The 12744-nt window shown below is 36.4% G+C and overlaps 5 protein-coding genes across 6 annotated transcripts; 2 read left to right on the top strand and 3 right to left on the bottom strand.

Moving 5' to 3' along the window:
- Nucleotides 1-1304: 1304 nt before the first annotated feature.
- LOC116174337 (G2/M phase-specific E3 ubiquitin-protein ligase-like) lies at nucleotides 1305-2460 on the top strand. Its single transcript, XM_031492243.1, has 3 exons — nucleotides 1305-1795; nucleotides 1855-2118; nucleotides 2167-2460. Exons 1-3 carry the CDS (start codon nucleotides 1315-1317, stop codon nucleotides 2439-2441), a joined length of 1020 nt encoding a protein of 339 aa, XP_031348103.1. The 5' UTR covers nucleotides 1305-1314; the 3' UTR covers nucleotides 2442-2460.
- On the bottom strand, nucleotides 2450-4021 carry LOC116174338. Its single transcript, XM_031492244.1, has 2 exons — nucleotides 3472-4021; nucleotides 2450-3067 (listed from the first exon to the last, which is right to left on the bottom strand). Exons 1-2 carry the CDS (start codon nucleotides 4015-4017, stop codon nucleotides 2723-2725), a joined length of 891 nt encoding a protein of 296 aa, XP_031348104.1. The 5' UTR covers nucleotides 4018-4021; the 3' UTR covers nucleotides 2450-2722.
- A 451-nt stretch (nucleotides 4022-4472) lies between these two features.
- On the top strand, nucleotides 4473-10449 carry LOC116174335. The gene is made up of 3 exons (XM_031492241.1): nucleotides 4473-5259; nucleotides 10172-10324; nucleotides 10375-10449. The coding sequence occupies exons 1-3, from the start codon at nucleotides 4729-4731 to the stop codon at nucleotides 10426-10428; spliced, it is 738 nt and encodes a 245-aa protein (XP_031348101.1). The 5' UTR covers nucleotides 4473-4728; the 3' UTR covers nucleotides 10429-10449.
- Nucleotides 7395-8567, bottom strand: LOC116174336. Of its 2 annotated transcripts, XR_004146085.1 has the most exons (3): nucleotides 8292-8567; nucleotides 8041-8242; nucleotides 7736-7989 (listed from the first exon to the last, which is right to left on the bottom strand). XR_004146085.1 is itself a non-coding variant. In XM_031492242.1 (2 exons), exons 1-2 carry the CDS (start codon nucleotides 8201-8203, stop codon nucleotides 7730-7732), a joined length of 423 nt encoding a protein of 140 aa, XP_031348102.1. In that variant the 5' UTR covers nucleotides 8204-8567; the 3' UTR covers nucleotides 7395-7729. The 2 variants fall into 2 exon arrangements, 1 of the variants encoding a protein (XP_031348102.1); XM_031492242.1 differs by having other exon boundaries at nucleotides 7395-7989; nucleotides 8041-8567.
- Nucleotides 10450-10639: 190 nt separating the features above from the next.
- Nucleotides 10640-11972, bottom strand: LOC116174334 (putative nuclease HARBI1). The gene is made up of 4 exons (XM_031492240.1): nucleotides 11746-11972; nucleotides 11353-11639; nucleotides 11108-11305; nucleotides 10640-11030 (listed from the first exon to the last, which is right to left on the bottom strand). The coding sequence occupies exons 1-4, from the start codon at nucleotides 11952-11954 to the stop codon at nucleotides 10642-10644; spliced, it is 1083 nt and encodes a 360-aa protein (XP_031348100.1). The 5' UTR covers nucleotides 11955-11972; the 3' UTR covers nucleotides 10640-10641.
- Nucleotides 11973-12744: the final 772 nt, after the last annotated feature.

The raw sequence follows: 12744 nt of genomic DNA, 5'->3' as shown, positions 1-12744 counted from the left end.
GCGTGATTACCCAGACGTATTTTCGATAGAATTAGGAACTTTTAAAGGTCCGCCGGTCTCGTTTGACCTAGACCCAAACGTTAAGCCCATTGCACTTAAGGCTCGGAAGGTGCCCTTCGCTCTCAAAGACAGGGTAGATCGCGAGCTTGATAGACTTAGTGCACAGGGTGTGCTAGTGCCGGTAGCATATCCAAAATGGTGCACCCCAATCGTTGTGGTCTCAAAGAGCAACGATGAAGTGCGTATTTGCGGGGACTATCGTAGTACCGTAAACAAAGCCTTACGCGCTGATACTTATCCAGTGCCGTCCGTCCAGAAAATTTTAGCTACACTTAATTCCGCGGTAGTGTTTGCAAAATTAGACATGGCTCAAGCTTATTTACAGCTTACCGTCGACGAAGCTACAGCCGACGCGCAGACAATCATTACGCACCGTGGCGCGTTTCGCTGTAACCGATTGCAATTTGGAGTGTCCGTAGCGCCCCAAATTTTTCAACGTTTTATGGACATGCGTTTATCTAATATACAGGGTGTCCTACCGTATTATGATGATATCCTGATAGTAGGTAGTTCAGATTCGGACTTACAACAGAAAGTGCGCGCGGTACTTAACTTAAACTATCCTAAATGTAATGCTATTTGGTATGGTTGGAAAGCATTTTTTCAGAGCTTTCCAACAACGTATCACACATGGGGGGTCACTATTTAAGATTTAAAAGTTGGGGTGGCTGGGGCGCAGGGGGTTGGAGGGGGTGCGTCGCCAACTATGTCATTGTGATTCGCCCTCCGAATTACCGAAACGGATTTTGATTTTTTTAAATATCTCGTTTATTTAATAAGATATGGGGGGGTGGTAAGTTTTCAAATTGTATGTATCCTATAGACGTTTTTAGCGCATTTTTGAAAAAAATACGCTATTATATTCGTCATTGCTGGCAGGCCGGCTGTCCGGGTTAGATCTCCACAACTACAATAGCTAGAGACTTCAAATTTTCACTAAAAGCTTTCTGCTATAGTGTAGATGTGCAGGCACTAGTCTATTTTGAGTTAGATTACTTGTGAGATCGATAATTGAAGAAAATAATTTCGATATGGGTTTCGGAGGTGCTATAATTTTACTCTACTAACTATTCTTGTGTGGTAATTGGCGATACTCCTACCAATCTAGATCCGAGTCTAGATCTCTCAGAATGTCAATATTTTCCGCAGACGTTTAAAGAAGTGTTACGAATTTTACAAAAATCAGTTGATCTCGAAACATCATATACATTTACTGTTTTCAGAGATGAAATTTTTGAGTGTTGTGTAAGGGCCATGAGACGACCGACATTTTCACCATATAAAAAAATGTTCGTGAAATTTAGCGATATTGAGGGACTGTCGGAAGGGGCCATTGACGATGGAGGGCCAACGAGGGAGCTTTTTCGGCTTGTTTTAACTTACATTAAAGATAGTCCAATGTTTGTCGGTAACCGCAAAAAACTATCACTTAACGCAGTTGCTTTGGAAAACAAGCATTATTTCGAAGCAGGCCGGATCATAGCTTTATCGCTAATACACGGAGGCCCTGCCCCACATTTTGTTTCGGATTTCCTCTTTAGTTTGATAGTCGGAGATGAGAATACAAAACCCACATTTGAAGATGTAGAAGAGGATGTCAGATCGACCCTAATACAACTAAAAAATTGTGATTGTCTTTCCGATGCACAGAATATAGTTACGGACAACAATATATTTTCGACTGCGGGATATAGTTTTATTTTCAAGATTGAAGAGATACCAAAAGTTTTAGAGGGTGAGTAACTAAACTGGACTGAATATAAGAACGTCATATTCATAATATTACCTTTCCAGGGACGGTCACATTTTTTACTGTCACAAGAATTAGCGATGCTTTATTTCAGTTCATGGAAGGCCTCAAGACGTGCAACGTCTATGAGTATTTGACAAAATATCCTCATCTATTTAAAAGGTATATGTGCAATGACATAATAGCAATTACAGCAGAAGATCTGGATAACTTGTTTGAAGTATCATATTCCGCCATCGGTTCAAATACACGAAAAGTCGAAAACAAGGTTATTACCTATTTTCGGGATTTCCTGCTTGACTGTGAAGGTATAAAAAATCGTCTAAAGCAAGTTATTAATTTTTTGTAATTTTCAGGTAATAACTCTCAAGATATATCTAGTACCTGCTCCCATGGAAAGGTGTCAGTAACAGATGTTATGGTATTTGCCACAGGTGCAGACCATATTCCTCCATTAGGCTTTCGAACAAAGCCGCAAATAGAATTTTTGCACGGCGATTCAAGTATTTACCCAAAAGCAAATACATGTTCTCTGACGCTTCAATTGCCAGTTGCACATACGAAATACGAAGAATTTACAAATGCTTTGAATTTCTCAATTGCCAATTGCAATTCTTTTGGGTTCTCGTAGTTTGTAAGTTATCCATATTCTGAATGCACAGTTGCCTTTTTGTAACTTTATGTTTATTGTTGAGTTTTGTCAGCTTCATTTTTATTAAAACTGCGAATTCTAATATGTTTTACTTAGAAGGTTTATTTTGTTTCAATAAACGTAACGGCTAAATTGCAATGATTTATTTAACCCATTTCCACGAAGCTATACATAGAATTAAGCATGAAATGAAAAGATTATAAGCACTTAAGTAATATGACTGCTGTTTTTTCTAAATTATCTAAAAACTAAACTAAAAATTAATGCAAATGTAGTTCTTCCAGCATTTTAATAATTTCCGTCCTTAGTTCACAATACTTATTTATTGCTAAGTAAGTACTATCCGATGCACCAAGATTTTTTTCTCTACTTATGACATCGCATAGCTCAAATACAGTTTCATCACGACATGATCTGTTCACAACTTCGCACAGATTTGCACAATTTTCGATGTAATTCTCTTCAACAGGATTTAGAAAATTGGTACCGCCATATAAAGCAGGAAAATCATACATCATATCGGGGCGACCGCTTGGTGAAATGCTGTTGCGTGTTTTACGGATCACGTGGTTGTTCCACTCTTGAGCAAATTCATTTAGTTCTACCTACAATTAAAAAAATGTCTTTGTGAATAAAAATGTCACGCGATACGAGACATCTCTTCTTGTCTCGAAGCCGTTTGTGCCGTCTCGGCAACATGTTGTGTCAAACTTCGAAACAAGGCTTTATCTCGTCTAAAGCTCCTATCAGTTGTCTGTAATCTTTTTTACCATCAACTGACAGGAAAACGGTGTTCTATCGGTTGACGGTAAAAAAATTAGTGACAGGAGCCAAACTTTACAATAAGTTCACATAGAAAGGGACAGATTTCGTAAAATTTTTAGAAGCCAATCAAGAACATGTCAAACATAATTTTTAAATGCATACATTTTTGGTAACCTCACTGGTTTCGCATTTAACACACCTTATCGCCTATTCTATGCGACCTTACTGTAAATTACCTATATACCTGTATTAGGTCCATGAAACAATACTGGAGAAGTGACTTATCGATTAAAGTACCATTAAACATTCCGTCATCCTTAAGATGTTCAAAACAGTTCATCCAGTACTGACTATGTTGTCTTCTGAGCAAACCCCACCAAGCCTCGATTCTCTGATTTGCTTGGCTTGTACCATATAAAAATGGTGGCAATACATTACCATTTTGAACATTATGCATTGCTTCATGAAAATATTCTTGCACATGTTTAACAAGTCCATTTTCGGTGCCCATATCCGTCCTTATACTTTGCGGATAACCCTTTATATTGGTTACGGTATCCAGAAAATCGCTACATATAATTCTGGGATTATTGTTGGAATATGCTGCTCTAAGCCATAGTATTTTGTGGGAAAATCCGTCAATGCATCCACTTATGCATACTCCATATGGCTTTAATTTTTCATATCCGTCAATATGCCACATATAATTCGGGCGTTTGTTATAGTAATGTCTTCTTCTTAGTCTTTTCCTTCGACGCACCAACATACCTTCAGGATCCAATAAATGCATTATTTGCCGAATAGATGACTGCTTTACTGTCATTCCATTTCGAATGCATCTTCGATAAATCCACTTATACCCAGGCATTTGTCCACTTCCAAGCAAATGTTCTTGCAGAAAACTATCTCTATAGGGGTATACATCTTTCGGCGAAACAGACCCATCGTCTTGAGCCGGCGTTTCAGTGTCCTTGGACTGATATCTTCATCATGTGTTAAGAGATATAAAAGTATTTCGTTCTGCTGCAACCCTAGGTTAAAGTAATGACGAATTAGTCTGTTTAAACGTTCATTGTCAGCATTCATATTTCCTACAAACGAAAGGCACCAAAATTGATGTAATTACTCGGGTTACGCACGCACTTGAGTTAAACTTAACTGCAACTTAACTGAACTAACAACAGACTAAACAAGACTAAAAGTCGCCCGACTGTCAATAGCTAAACAACACGACTAATGGCCATATGCACCGTTTTTTATTTAAACTGCGCTTACGTAAGCTCGCTTAAGTAGTTAAGCGCTATACATAATTTTTGGTAATGCACCGTACCAAACTAAACCGAGTTTTGGTAAACCGTGAATATGTTTGGCAACGTAGCATTTTTAACCCACAATGCACTTCGTCTACTCAGTTGTTTGACATGTTATAACCTCAAATAACATTGTGAATTGTGATTGTAGTATTGTACAGATTTCACGTCTTTGTTAAAACTATACAAATATGAGCAACGCAAAAGTTCGAGTGCCCAACTTTTCCAGTACAGAGAAGCTTCATCTTTTAACGATTATATCTCAAAAATATTACAAGATCCTAGAGGACAAGAAGACTGATCGCGTTTCAACGGGACAAAAAGAAAAGGCGTGGGACGAAATAGAAGCCGAGTTTAATGCTTCATCTACCTGCACCACATACAGAAATGCACTGAGCCTCAAGAAATGCTATGAAAACCGAAAAAAAGAGCTCCGGAAAACTTTAGCTACTAATAAAAGAGAAGCATTATTAACTGGTGGCGGTCCACCGCCAAAGAAGAAGAAAGATGGGGACGATACACTGATGGATGACATTTTAATGGCCATTTTAAATGAGAAAACTTTGTTGGGTCTTAAAAATCCATTTGATGATGATGCAGATGAAACGGAGATACCCCACATTGAAGGTAATGAGGAAGTTGTTCTTGAATTAGAGGCATACCCATGCGAAGTTGCAACTACCGAAAACTGTGTAGCGGATACTGTTAATGTGGAAGCACAGGTAAGTTTTTATCAGTAATAGTAGGACTTGTATAATAGACGCCGCGTAACGTAGATTTTACTATAGAAAGCCCTGTTTGGTCGGAATAATGGTAGGGCAACCAATGCTTCATTGCGGGCAGCGTACGTTAGCAGCTTGCTTTAGCCATGTTTATTCTAATTTTCAAGTAGCAAAAAGAGGATGTCAACATACAGTTTAACTGTTTTAATTCGAATTTATTGGTATTTTTATTTGAAAGTAAATTGATATATAACTGGCCTTTACTCTAGTCCTGAGTTTGATTTATTTAAATTATGTTATTTTGGTGAGTGACACGTAATGGGAACTATACTCTTAAAACTAAGTTGTACGAGTAGCTAAGATATGTATTATTCTAGCGGATTTTGATCAATTATCCTATCCAAGAAACCCATGGGCTGTAACTGTTATTTATTTTTCCTAATAGACTGTGTAACCATTTTTGTTTACAACGCGGCGTGGTGTGGATTGCAATGAAAACCTGAAACATTTCAGCAATTTGGCAAATTTTTTAATGCATGTAGATACGGGAGAACAATCCTCAACGATGTTTTTCTAGCTTTAAAAGCATTTTGAATGACCATCTGATGGAATTATCGCTTTGACTATGGAACATTTACAGATTACTCTATTTCTTGTAACAAAACACTAAATTTAACTTAAGTACCATTAAGTACTCCCCGTAGTTAACGATCTATACCTAATAGACAAATTAGGTTACTGCCGTTTGGTCTTTGCTGGCTAAAGGATGTCGAATAATGTTCTACGTTTATATTTAACGTGAATGCTGGAAAGTCGAAAACGCTCGGTATTGCATTAATTGTTTAAAACCTTTGTACGGTACCTTTCTAAAAGTCGGCTTCATTCCCGCCAAAATGATATATGGTGGAAAGCTAAATTTTCTCTTCGAATGGCTGCTGATCATTGGCTCCCTTTAAACTTTTATCGCTTGAAATCAGCGTATTATTTTAAAAATTATCGACAGAAGCTACATGTTTGATAGGCACAAGTTCTAACCTAAGTTTATTTGAGTTCTATTTCAACAGAATACTTATCTGCTCACTAATTCGAGCTAATCACGAGAGAATTGATTATAGAACGGAATTAAATAACAGCCTTATTTCCATTATATTGATATCATCTCAGCATTTTGCCCCCACGCGGTGCATTGTGTGTTGCATACTGTGATCGACACACCTTAGATACGTTAGCGCGTTCTTCTTAGTTTTTCATAGCAAGTCTCTGTAATAGTTAGTAGTAACGGTTACATAGACCTAACTAAACCAGTAACTTAAGGGTGCTAGGGATAGAGGATAGGCAACACACAATGGTCACTGAAATTTGCAATAAAAGTCGAAACTTTTGAGTAATTTTTGAAGCCCAAATAGTAATTCTAACTAGAGGTCTTATCGGAAATTGATAGAGATATAGAAAGTCATTAAATGTAGCGATTTATTTTTTTGATAAAATTATTTAAGTCGTGTATAAATGATAATCTTGAATTTATTAAGAACGCGAATACTGGCCTTAGTAAAAAAAATATTTAAAAAGTAAATCCGCACAATTTATTTAGTAACTAAGTGGATTAAAAAAATATATTACGAACTGCTTCAAATTTTGAAATAAAATGTAATTTTTACTCAAAAGTTTATATAAAGTATAGCGACGGAAGAAATGCAATACCTTCCATACAATGACGATAGGCAACTCAGGTAGAACTTTACCTGAACAATATTAACACTTAATGACCATTATACCTATATACAATGGTTTATCACCCTATTAGACCAGTAACAAAAGACTCTCAATGCCTTCCATTTATTCGTCTATTAGTACCAACGATAATTAACGGATAATTAAAAAAATATTGTATGTACGTCAATAAATGTAATATTCAGGAGTAACAACGTTTTATCGGCAATTTTTTTACGTAAAAAGGTAACAATGTTTTGATATAAAACGTCACTTTTTCGTTGAGGGTCACTATGGTGTGAAATTTTCTTACCGAATACCACACGTGCTTGAATAATATAAAATTTTTTCTTGCTCACGAATATTTTGCGAAAGTTCAAATATTTGTGAGCTCGGAAAGTTTCCGGAAATAGCAAGCACTATAGTTCGTTCACTCAACAGAAATAGTTAAGCCACTCCTACAAAATTTGGGCCAATGTAAGCAGCAACCAGTTTTACAACCACAAAATTATAAAAAGCGGAAAATTTGAAAAATCAAATTGAAATGTCACTTACTCAAGACTAATTATGGCGCTATCTCTCTGAACATAACTCGTGGCAAAAATAGTAAAACCTGCAAACTGTTAAATACATGTAAATATGCAACATAAAAACACTGTTTATATTGAGAAAAGTACAAAAAAGTATTATTACAGCAGCACAAAGTTTTGAAATTACAAGTGCACTTGAATATAAACAAAGGTACATAACAATTTAAATCCTATAATATTAATTTCCATAAAGTAGTTCGTTTCAAATGGGGTAAGTCTTCGTCTTCGTGTAACACTGCCAAAACTTTACTCAGGGTAGGTGGTTCATTTCTTTCAAAGAAAGAATGAAGCAAACGCCGAAGAATACTTTTAGTTCCGGAATCAATATTGTCCAAAATTGCTCGTGGTCGATAATATTTGTTAGGTGAATGAAGTTCGTGTACCTCTGTATACTCCCGAAGAATCTTGTAGACACTCGGAATGCTTACACCTAAATTACACAATAATATGTAAAAATGAATGTGCCTAAGATGAAAATTACCTGCTGCTTTAGCCGTAAACTCAACTTTATCCGTTTTAGATACCTCCGGGTTGTCTTCCGAATATGCCTTGAAGATATTTAAAATGCCAGTTTTGTCTTCAACTGAAAAGTGCTTGGCAGAATGTTTTTTCGGTGGAGAGAAAGCAGCACCGGCGACATTCATGTTTGCGTACAACTTTTCTTGAACGCGAATAATATAACCCTAAAAACAGGCATGTAAAAATCGTGTATAAAATTTTATAATTACTCACCTGACTATCTTTAGAATACACCGACGAGTTTTTATAAAGACTATTTTGTGTGAATAAAGGAGATTAATGGCAAATTGACGCAAGTAAAGATGTAAAAACGTAAAAACCGGCAGAAACGCAATAGGCAAGATGACAGATGACAGATTACCCAATTCGGCCAATTCGCTTTACAAGTGTGATTGTGGCTTCAAAAATTACACCAATAACAATGTCGTATTCAAATGTGGCGGTAATTGTTGAGGAGGGGCTTCACTATTTCTGTTGGGTGAACGAACTATAGTAGTATTACAAGTGATAATTTTTTATTTCAGCATGTCGTTAGTAAAAAATTGTCAAAGTCCTCGTGTGAGATCTTGTCGAAGGCTACCACATTCCCTTCGTCGGTACCCGCTTCCGACGTCTCGTGCATCCCCAATTTGCGTTTGAAGTTTTTACTCCACCATCAGTTTTCAGATTGTTTTCAAATTGGTGCCGTTGGAAAGATCTTGTAAACGGACACAACAACTGCGTGGCGAAAATTTGTTTTTTTCCTGGGTACGAAATTAACCTCATTTTACAAGGCGCACGTCTGCGAGGGGTAGTTGACTTAGGGTGCCCAAAAGGTATCTTCCTCTGCGAATTTTGTTTCTGAAAGCTCGAATCGCGATGTCTCTTTCTCGTGTCGCTAATAGAGCTATGAGAATTGCCCCAAAAAATGAGAACTATTTTGTGGAGGGTTTTTAGCAAAATTCATCTAAATGCGAATTGTGGGTGAACGGGACGTCGGAAGCGGGTACCGACAAAGGGAATATGGTAGCTTGCGACAAGATCTTCTTGATGGTGGCTAATACAATACTGATCTGCCACACAAAAATGCGCTGATCTCCCTTCTCACACGAGGACTTTGATAATTTTTTAATCTACCAATGCGTTCGATAATTCCACTGTAGGTTTGACGGCTAGCCAAATAAACTATTTTCGTAAAGCAGGCGAATGTCGTGTTGGAATTGGAGAATTTCCGAAAATCTATTAAAACATTTTTTGTAATGAAAAATGAGTCATTTATTTTGTTGTAAATTAGATCAGAATTCAGATATATAATTTGATCAATGGGAGAAGGTTGAAAACGCAGCAAATACCGGGCTACATTGCGGAAGCCATGCGAAATATCGAAAACTGTCCATCTAATTGAAGAAGAGTACCATTCTTTACATCCGCGCGCCTGTGAAAATCGTTATCATATAAATTTAGAAATCTATGGAGCCGTAGTTTGATCGGATGTCACAATTGTTTAAATAAATTTGTGCTATGCACCACAAAAATTGAAGACCAGTTTGTCTTGTTTCGGAAATTGTTCCCTTCATTACCCAAGTCCAAATCTCAAAAAGTCATTATTGTAAATCCCTATAGGCTATAGTATAGGAAGCAAGTAGGAATGTTATCTTAGAAAGAAATAGATTAGTAATCTTTTTGTATATGTAGTACCATTGAGAGGAGTTGGATATTCATTAGTAGTACATAGGTATACGTTTTCAACTTTGATTTCCTATTCAATATTCAAAGGTTTCCAGTATTAATAAAACATCACAAAACGGGAGAAAGTTGAAATTCCATAAATGAGTTACTTTTGTATGAATGAGATTAAATTGTCTTTGTTGTTGAATAACCGCTAATGAGGGTCTGGAATCTGGTTTTATTGTAGGAAGATGACGACATTTGCAGGTAGCTTATGTCTGGTGAAACTTGTCGAATCGCACGATTGGTTGCCTATGTAATTATTTTCGTGGGCGCAGCTCAAATTTTGAACGGCCTGTCCCTAGCCGCCTTAATTGTGTGTATATCGATAGTAGTGGTTACAATTTGTACTGGACAAAAATGTATCTGATTGAATCAAATTTTAGAGTTCCATTAACGCTATCCAAATGCCAGTCCCAACAATGAATTGGAAAAAGTATGTTCCAAAACAGCTACAATGCCCTACAAGTGCAATTCTACGTTTCTCAGAAGAGAAAGAAAATATACCGGAACCTGATAATGCCCCAGCACCCAACAAGGTAACAATTTTTTTAATCGTATGATGACTTTTAATTGCAACGTTTTGTAGGTTAACACTCCAAAGAAGACCAACAACAGTAGTCAAGACACTTACATCATCTGAGATAGCAAAAAAGTACAATCTGTTACTCGACAAAAGACTAAGCTTAGTAGATGCACAAATTAAACATTTACATGCAGAAAATGAACTTGTTCTTAAGAAACGTGAATTGGAAATTGAGTTACGCATATTCAAATAGCAAATGAAAAATATGTAGAATAATATGTTACATGTGGTAATAAATAACAATTTCGTTTTTTATAACTACCTTTAATATTATAAATTTGCAAAATGATTATTTATCAGGTCTGTCCTAAAATCATAATTAATATTTTCATTTACATTTATAACAGGAATCTGTCCTTGTGCAATTAAATAATCCAATTCTTCTGCATTGATGTCATTTGGAGGTGGTGGAACATCGTCACGCATATTAATTGCAATATTATGCAAAACTGCTGTAGCCACAATTATTGTTAAGCCAGTTTCCATCTCACATCGAAGCCCATAACACAACACTGGGAATCTTCTTTTCCATACACCATTTGTCCTTTCTATGCAATTGCGGGTACGAATATGGGATTCGTTATATAATTGTTGTGGTCGAGTTATTGGATTTAAAAGTGGTGTTAGTAAATATTGCTTTAAGCCATATCCACTATCGCCTAAAGTAAAGATTACATTACTTTCTGCCAGCTAATTAGAAGTACATTATGATGTATTTAATATTAACAGCAATTACCAAGCATAATAGCAGATCTAAAGTGTCCAGCTTCAAATAGTGTCTTTAAGCGACTATTGTTAAAAATAGTAGCATCATGTGCCGAACCGGGCCATCTGGCCACAATGTTACTAATTTTTAAGTCACTATCACACACAAGTTGCACATTTATTGAAAAATATGACTTGCGGTTTCTGTAGACTTCACTATCCTCCCCTCCTGCAATGTTATAGTTTAGGTCTGTTATAAAATTTTTATAAGTTAACCTGGAGATCGAATTTTAACGTGTGTTCCGTCTAGGCATCCTATTACCCGAGGGAAACGTGCTACTCTATAAAACTTGTTTTGGGTAGAAATTATTTCCTCAGGAGTCGTAGGCATTTGTATGAATTGATTTCGCAGAGCAGCAATTTGTTGTGATACTTTTTTCACAATACGAGAAACGGTGCTTTGGTTCATACACATGTAATCACCAACGTTTATTTGATGACTGCTACTTGCATAGAATAAAAGCGTGGTTAGCAGCTGATTGATTGGTGATACACTGTTATTCCTACAACATAATTAATAATAAGCGCCCTATGATTATTTTGATAAAAAAGTGCCATAATGCTGGCCCATACACTATAACTCGTATAGTACTTAAAACAGTCACTTACAAATCATTCTCAAACTCCAGCTGATTTTCTATTAGTTCTAAAACTGACATTGTGGCCTGTTTAGTTAATCGAAATCGCTTCAGGAAATTAAGGTCATCCATTTCTTCAAGGAAATTTGGTCTTTGGTAAAATTTTCGAGGAAATCCAAACTCAATTATTTCCAGAAAATCATGATCATCGTCTAGTATAATCTCATCTTCAACTTCCATCGCAATCGACTTCTACAAGAGCAGATTATATTTTATAATTTAAAAAGTGAGGTTAGTTTGTAACAAAGCTCAGCTTAACACGCTAAAGCCTCCAAAAATGAAGGTTTAATATTAACGGCGCTTAAGCTCCTTTTTTACTACGGTGCATACCATACTGTCAACTTCAGCGAGCTTAAATATTAAGCTTGGTTTATGATACCACGGTGCATATGGCCATAAGAGACGCACGACTGGTAGTTGCGTTACAACACGACTAAGAGACGGACGACTGTTAGGTCGTGTTGTATCGCGACTATCAGTCGTCTTAATAACTTCACGCTACGGTGGCCCGTCAGAGCTTCCGTAAAAGTGTGTAAGAAGTCGAATATTGTTTCATCGTAGCCGACGGTAGGGAGGTAAGAATGGCGTCTAGTGTTTCCACCGGCGTACCTTTGCGCCGGACGGCTTCGCTATGCGTAGGTATTTAAAATTTTCTACTCGTTGCGTCGATAGGATTATCTTGTTTTGTCATTTCACATCTTATGTGAGAAGAATAAAATATCCGACTTAGAACATTATTAAAGTTAACAGCAAATCAGAATCATTTTAATGAAATTTCTACTCTATAGACCAATAATGAATTTCTACTCTATAGACCAATACTTGAGCACCTGTGGTATTCGAAATTAAGAGTAATGTCACTTTTAATTTTATTTGTAACGGTAGTCCGATTTGCACTTTAAATTTGTTTGAATTTTATAATATTATGTGGGTAAAATTTAATAACGGAAAAATTCAATAAAAATAAAAT

The sequence above is a fragment of the Photinus pyralis genome, unplaced genomic scaffold (genome assembly GCF_008802855.1).
Source record: "Photinus pyralis isolate 1611_PpyrPB1 unplaced genomic scaffold, Ppyr1.3 Ppyr1.4_LG6, whole genome shotgun sequence".
NCBI classification, from domain to species: Eukaryota; Metazoa; Arthropoda; class Insecta; order Coleoptera; family Lampyridae; genus Photinus; species Photinus pyralis.
Note: the sequence above shows the minus strand (reverse complement) of the source record. Positions and strands in the feature narration are given on the sequence as shown.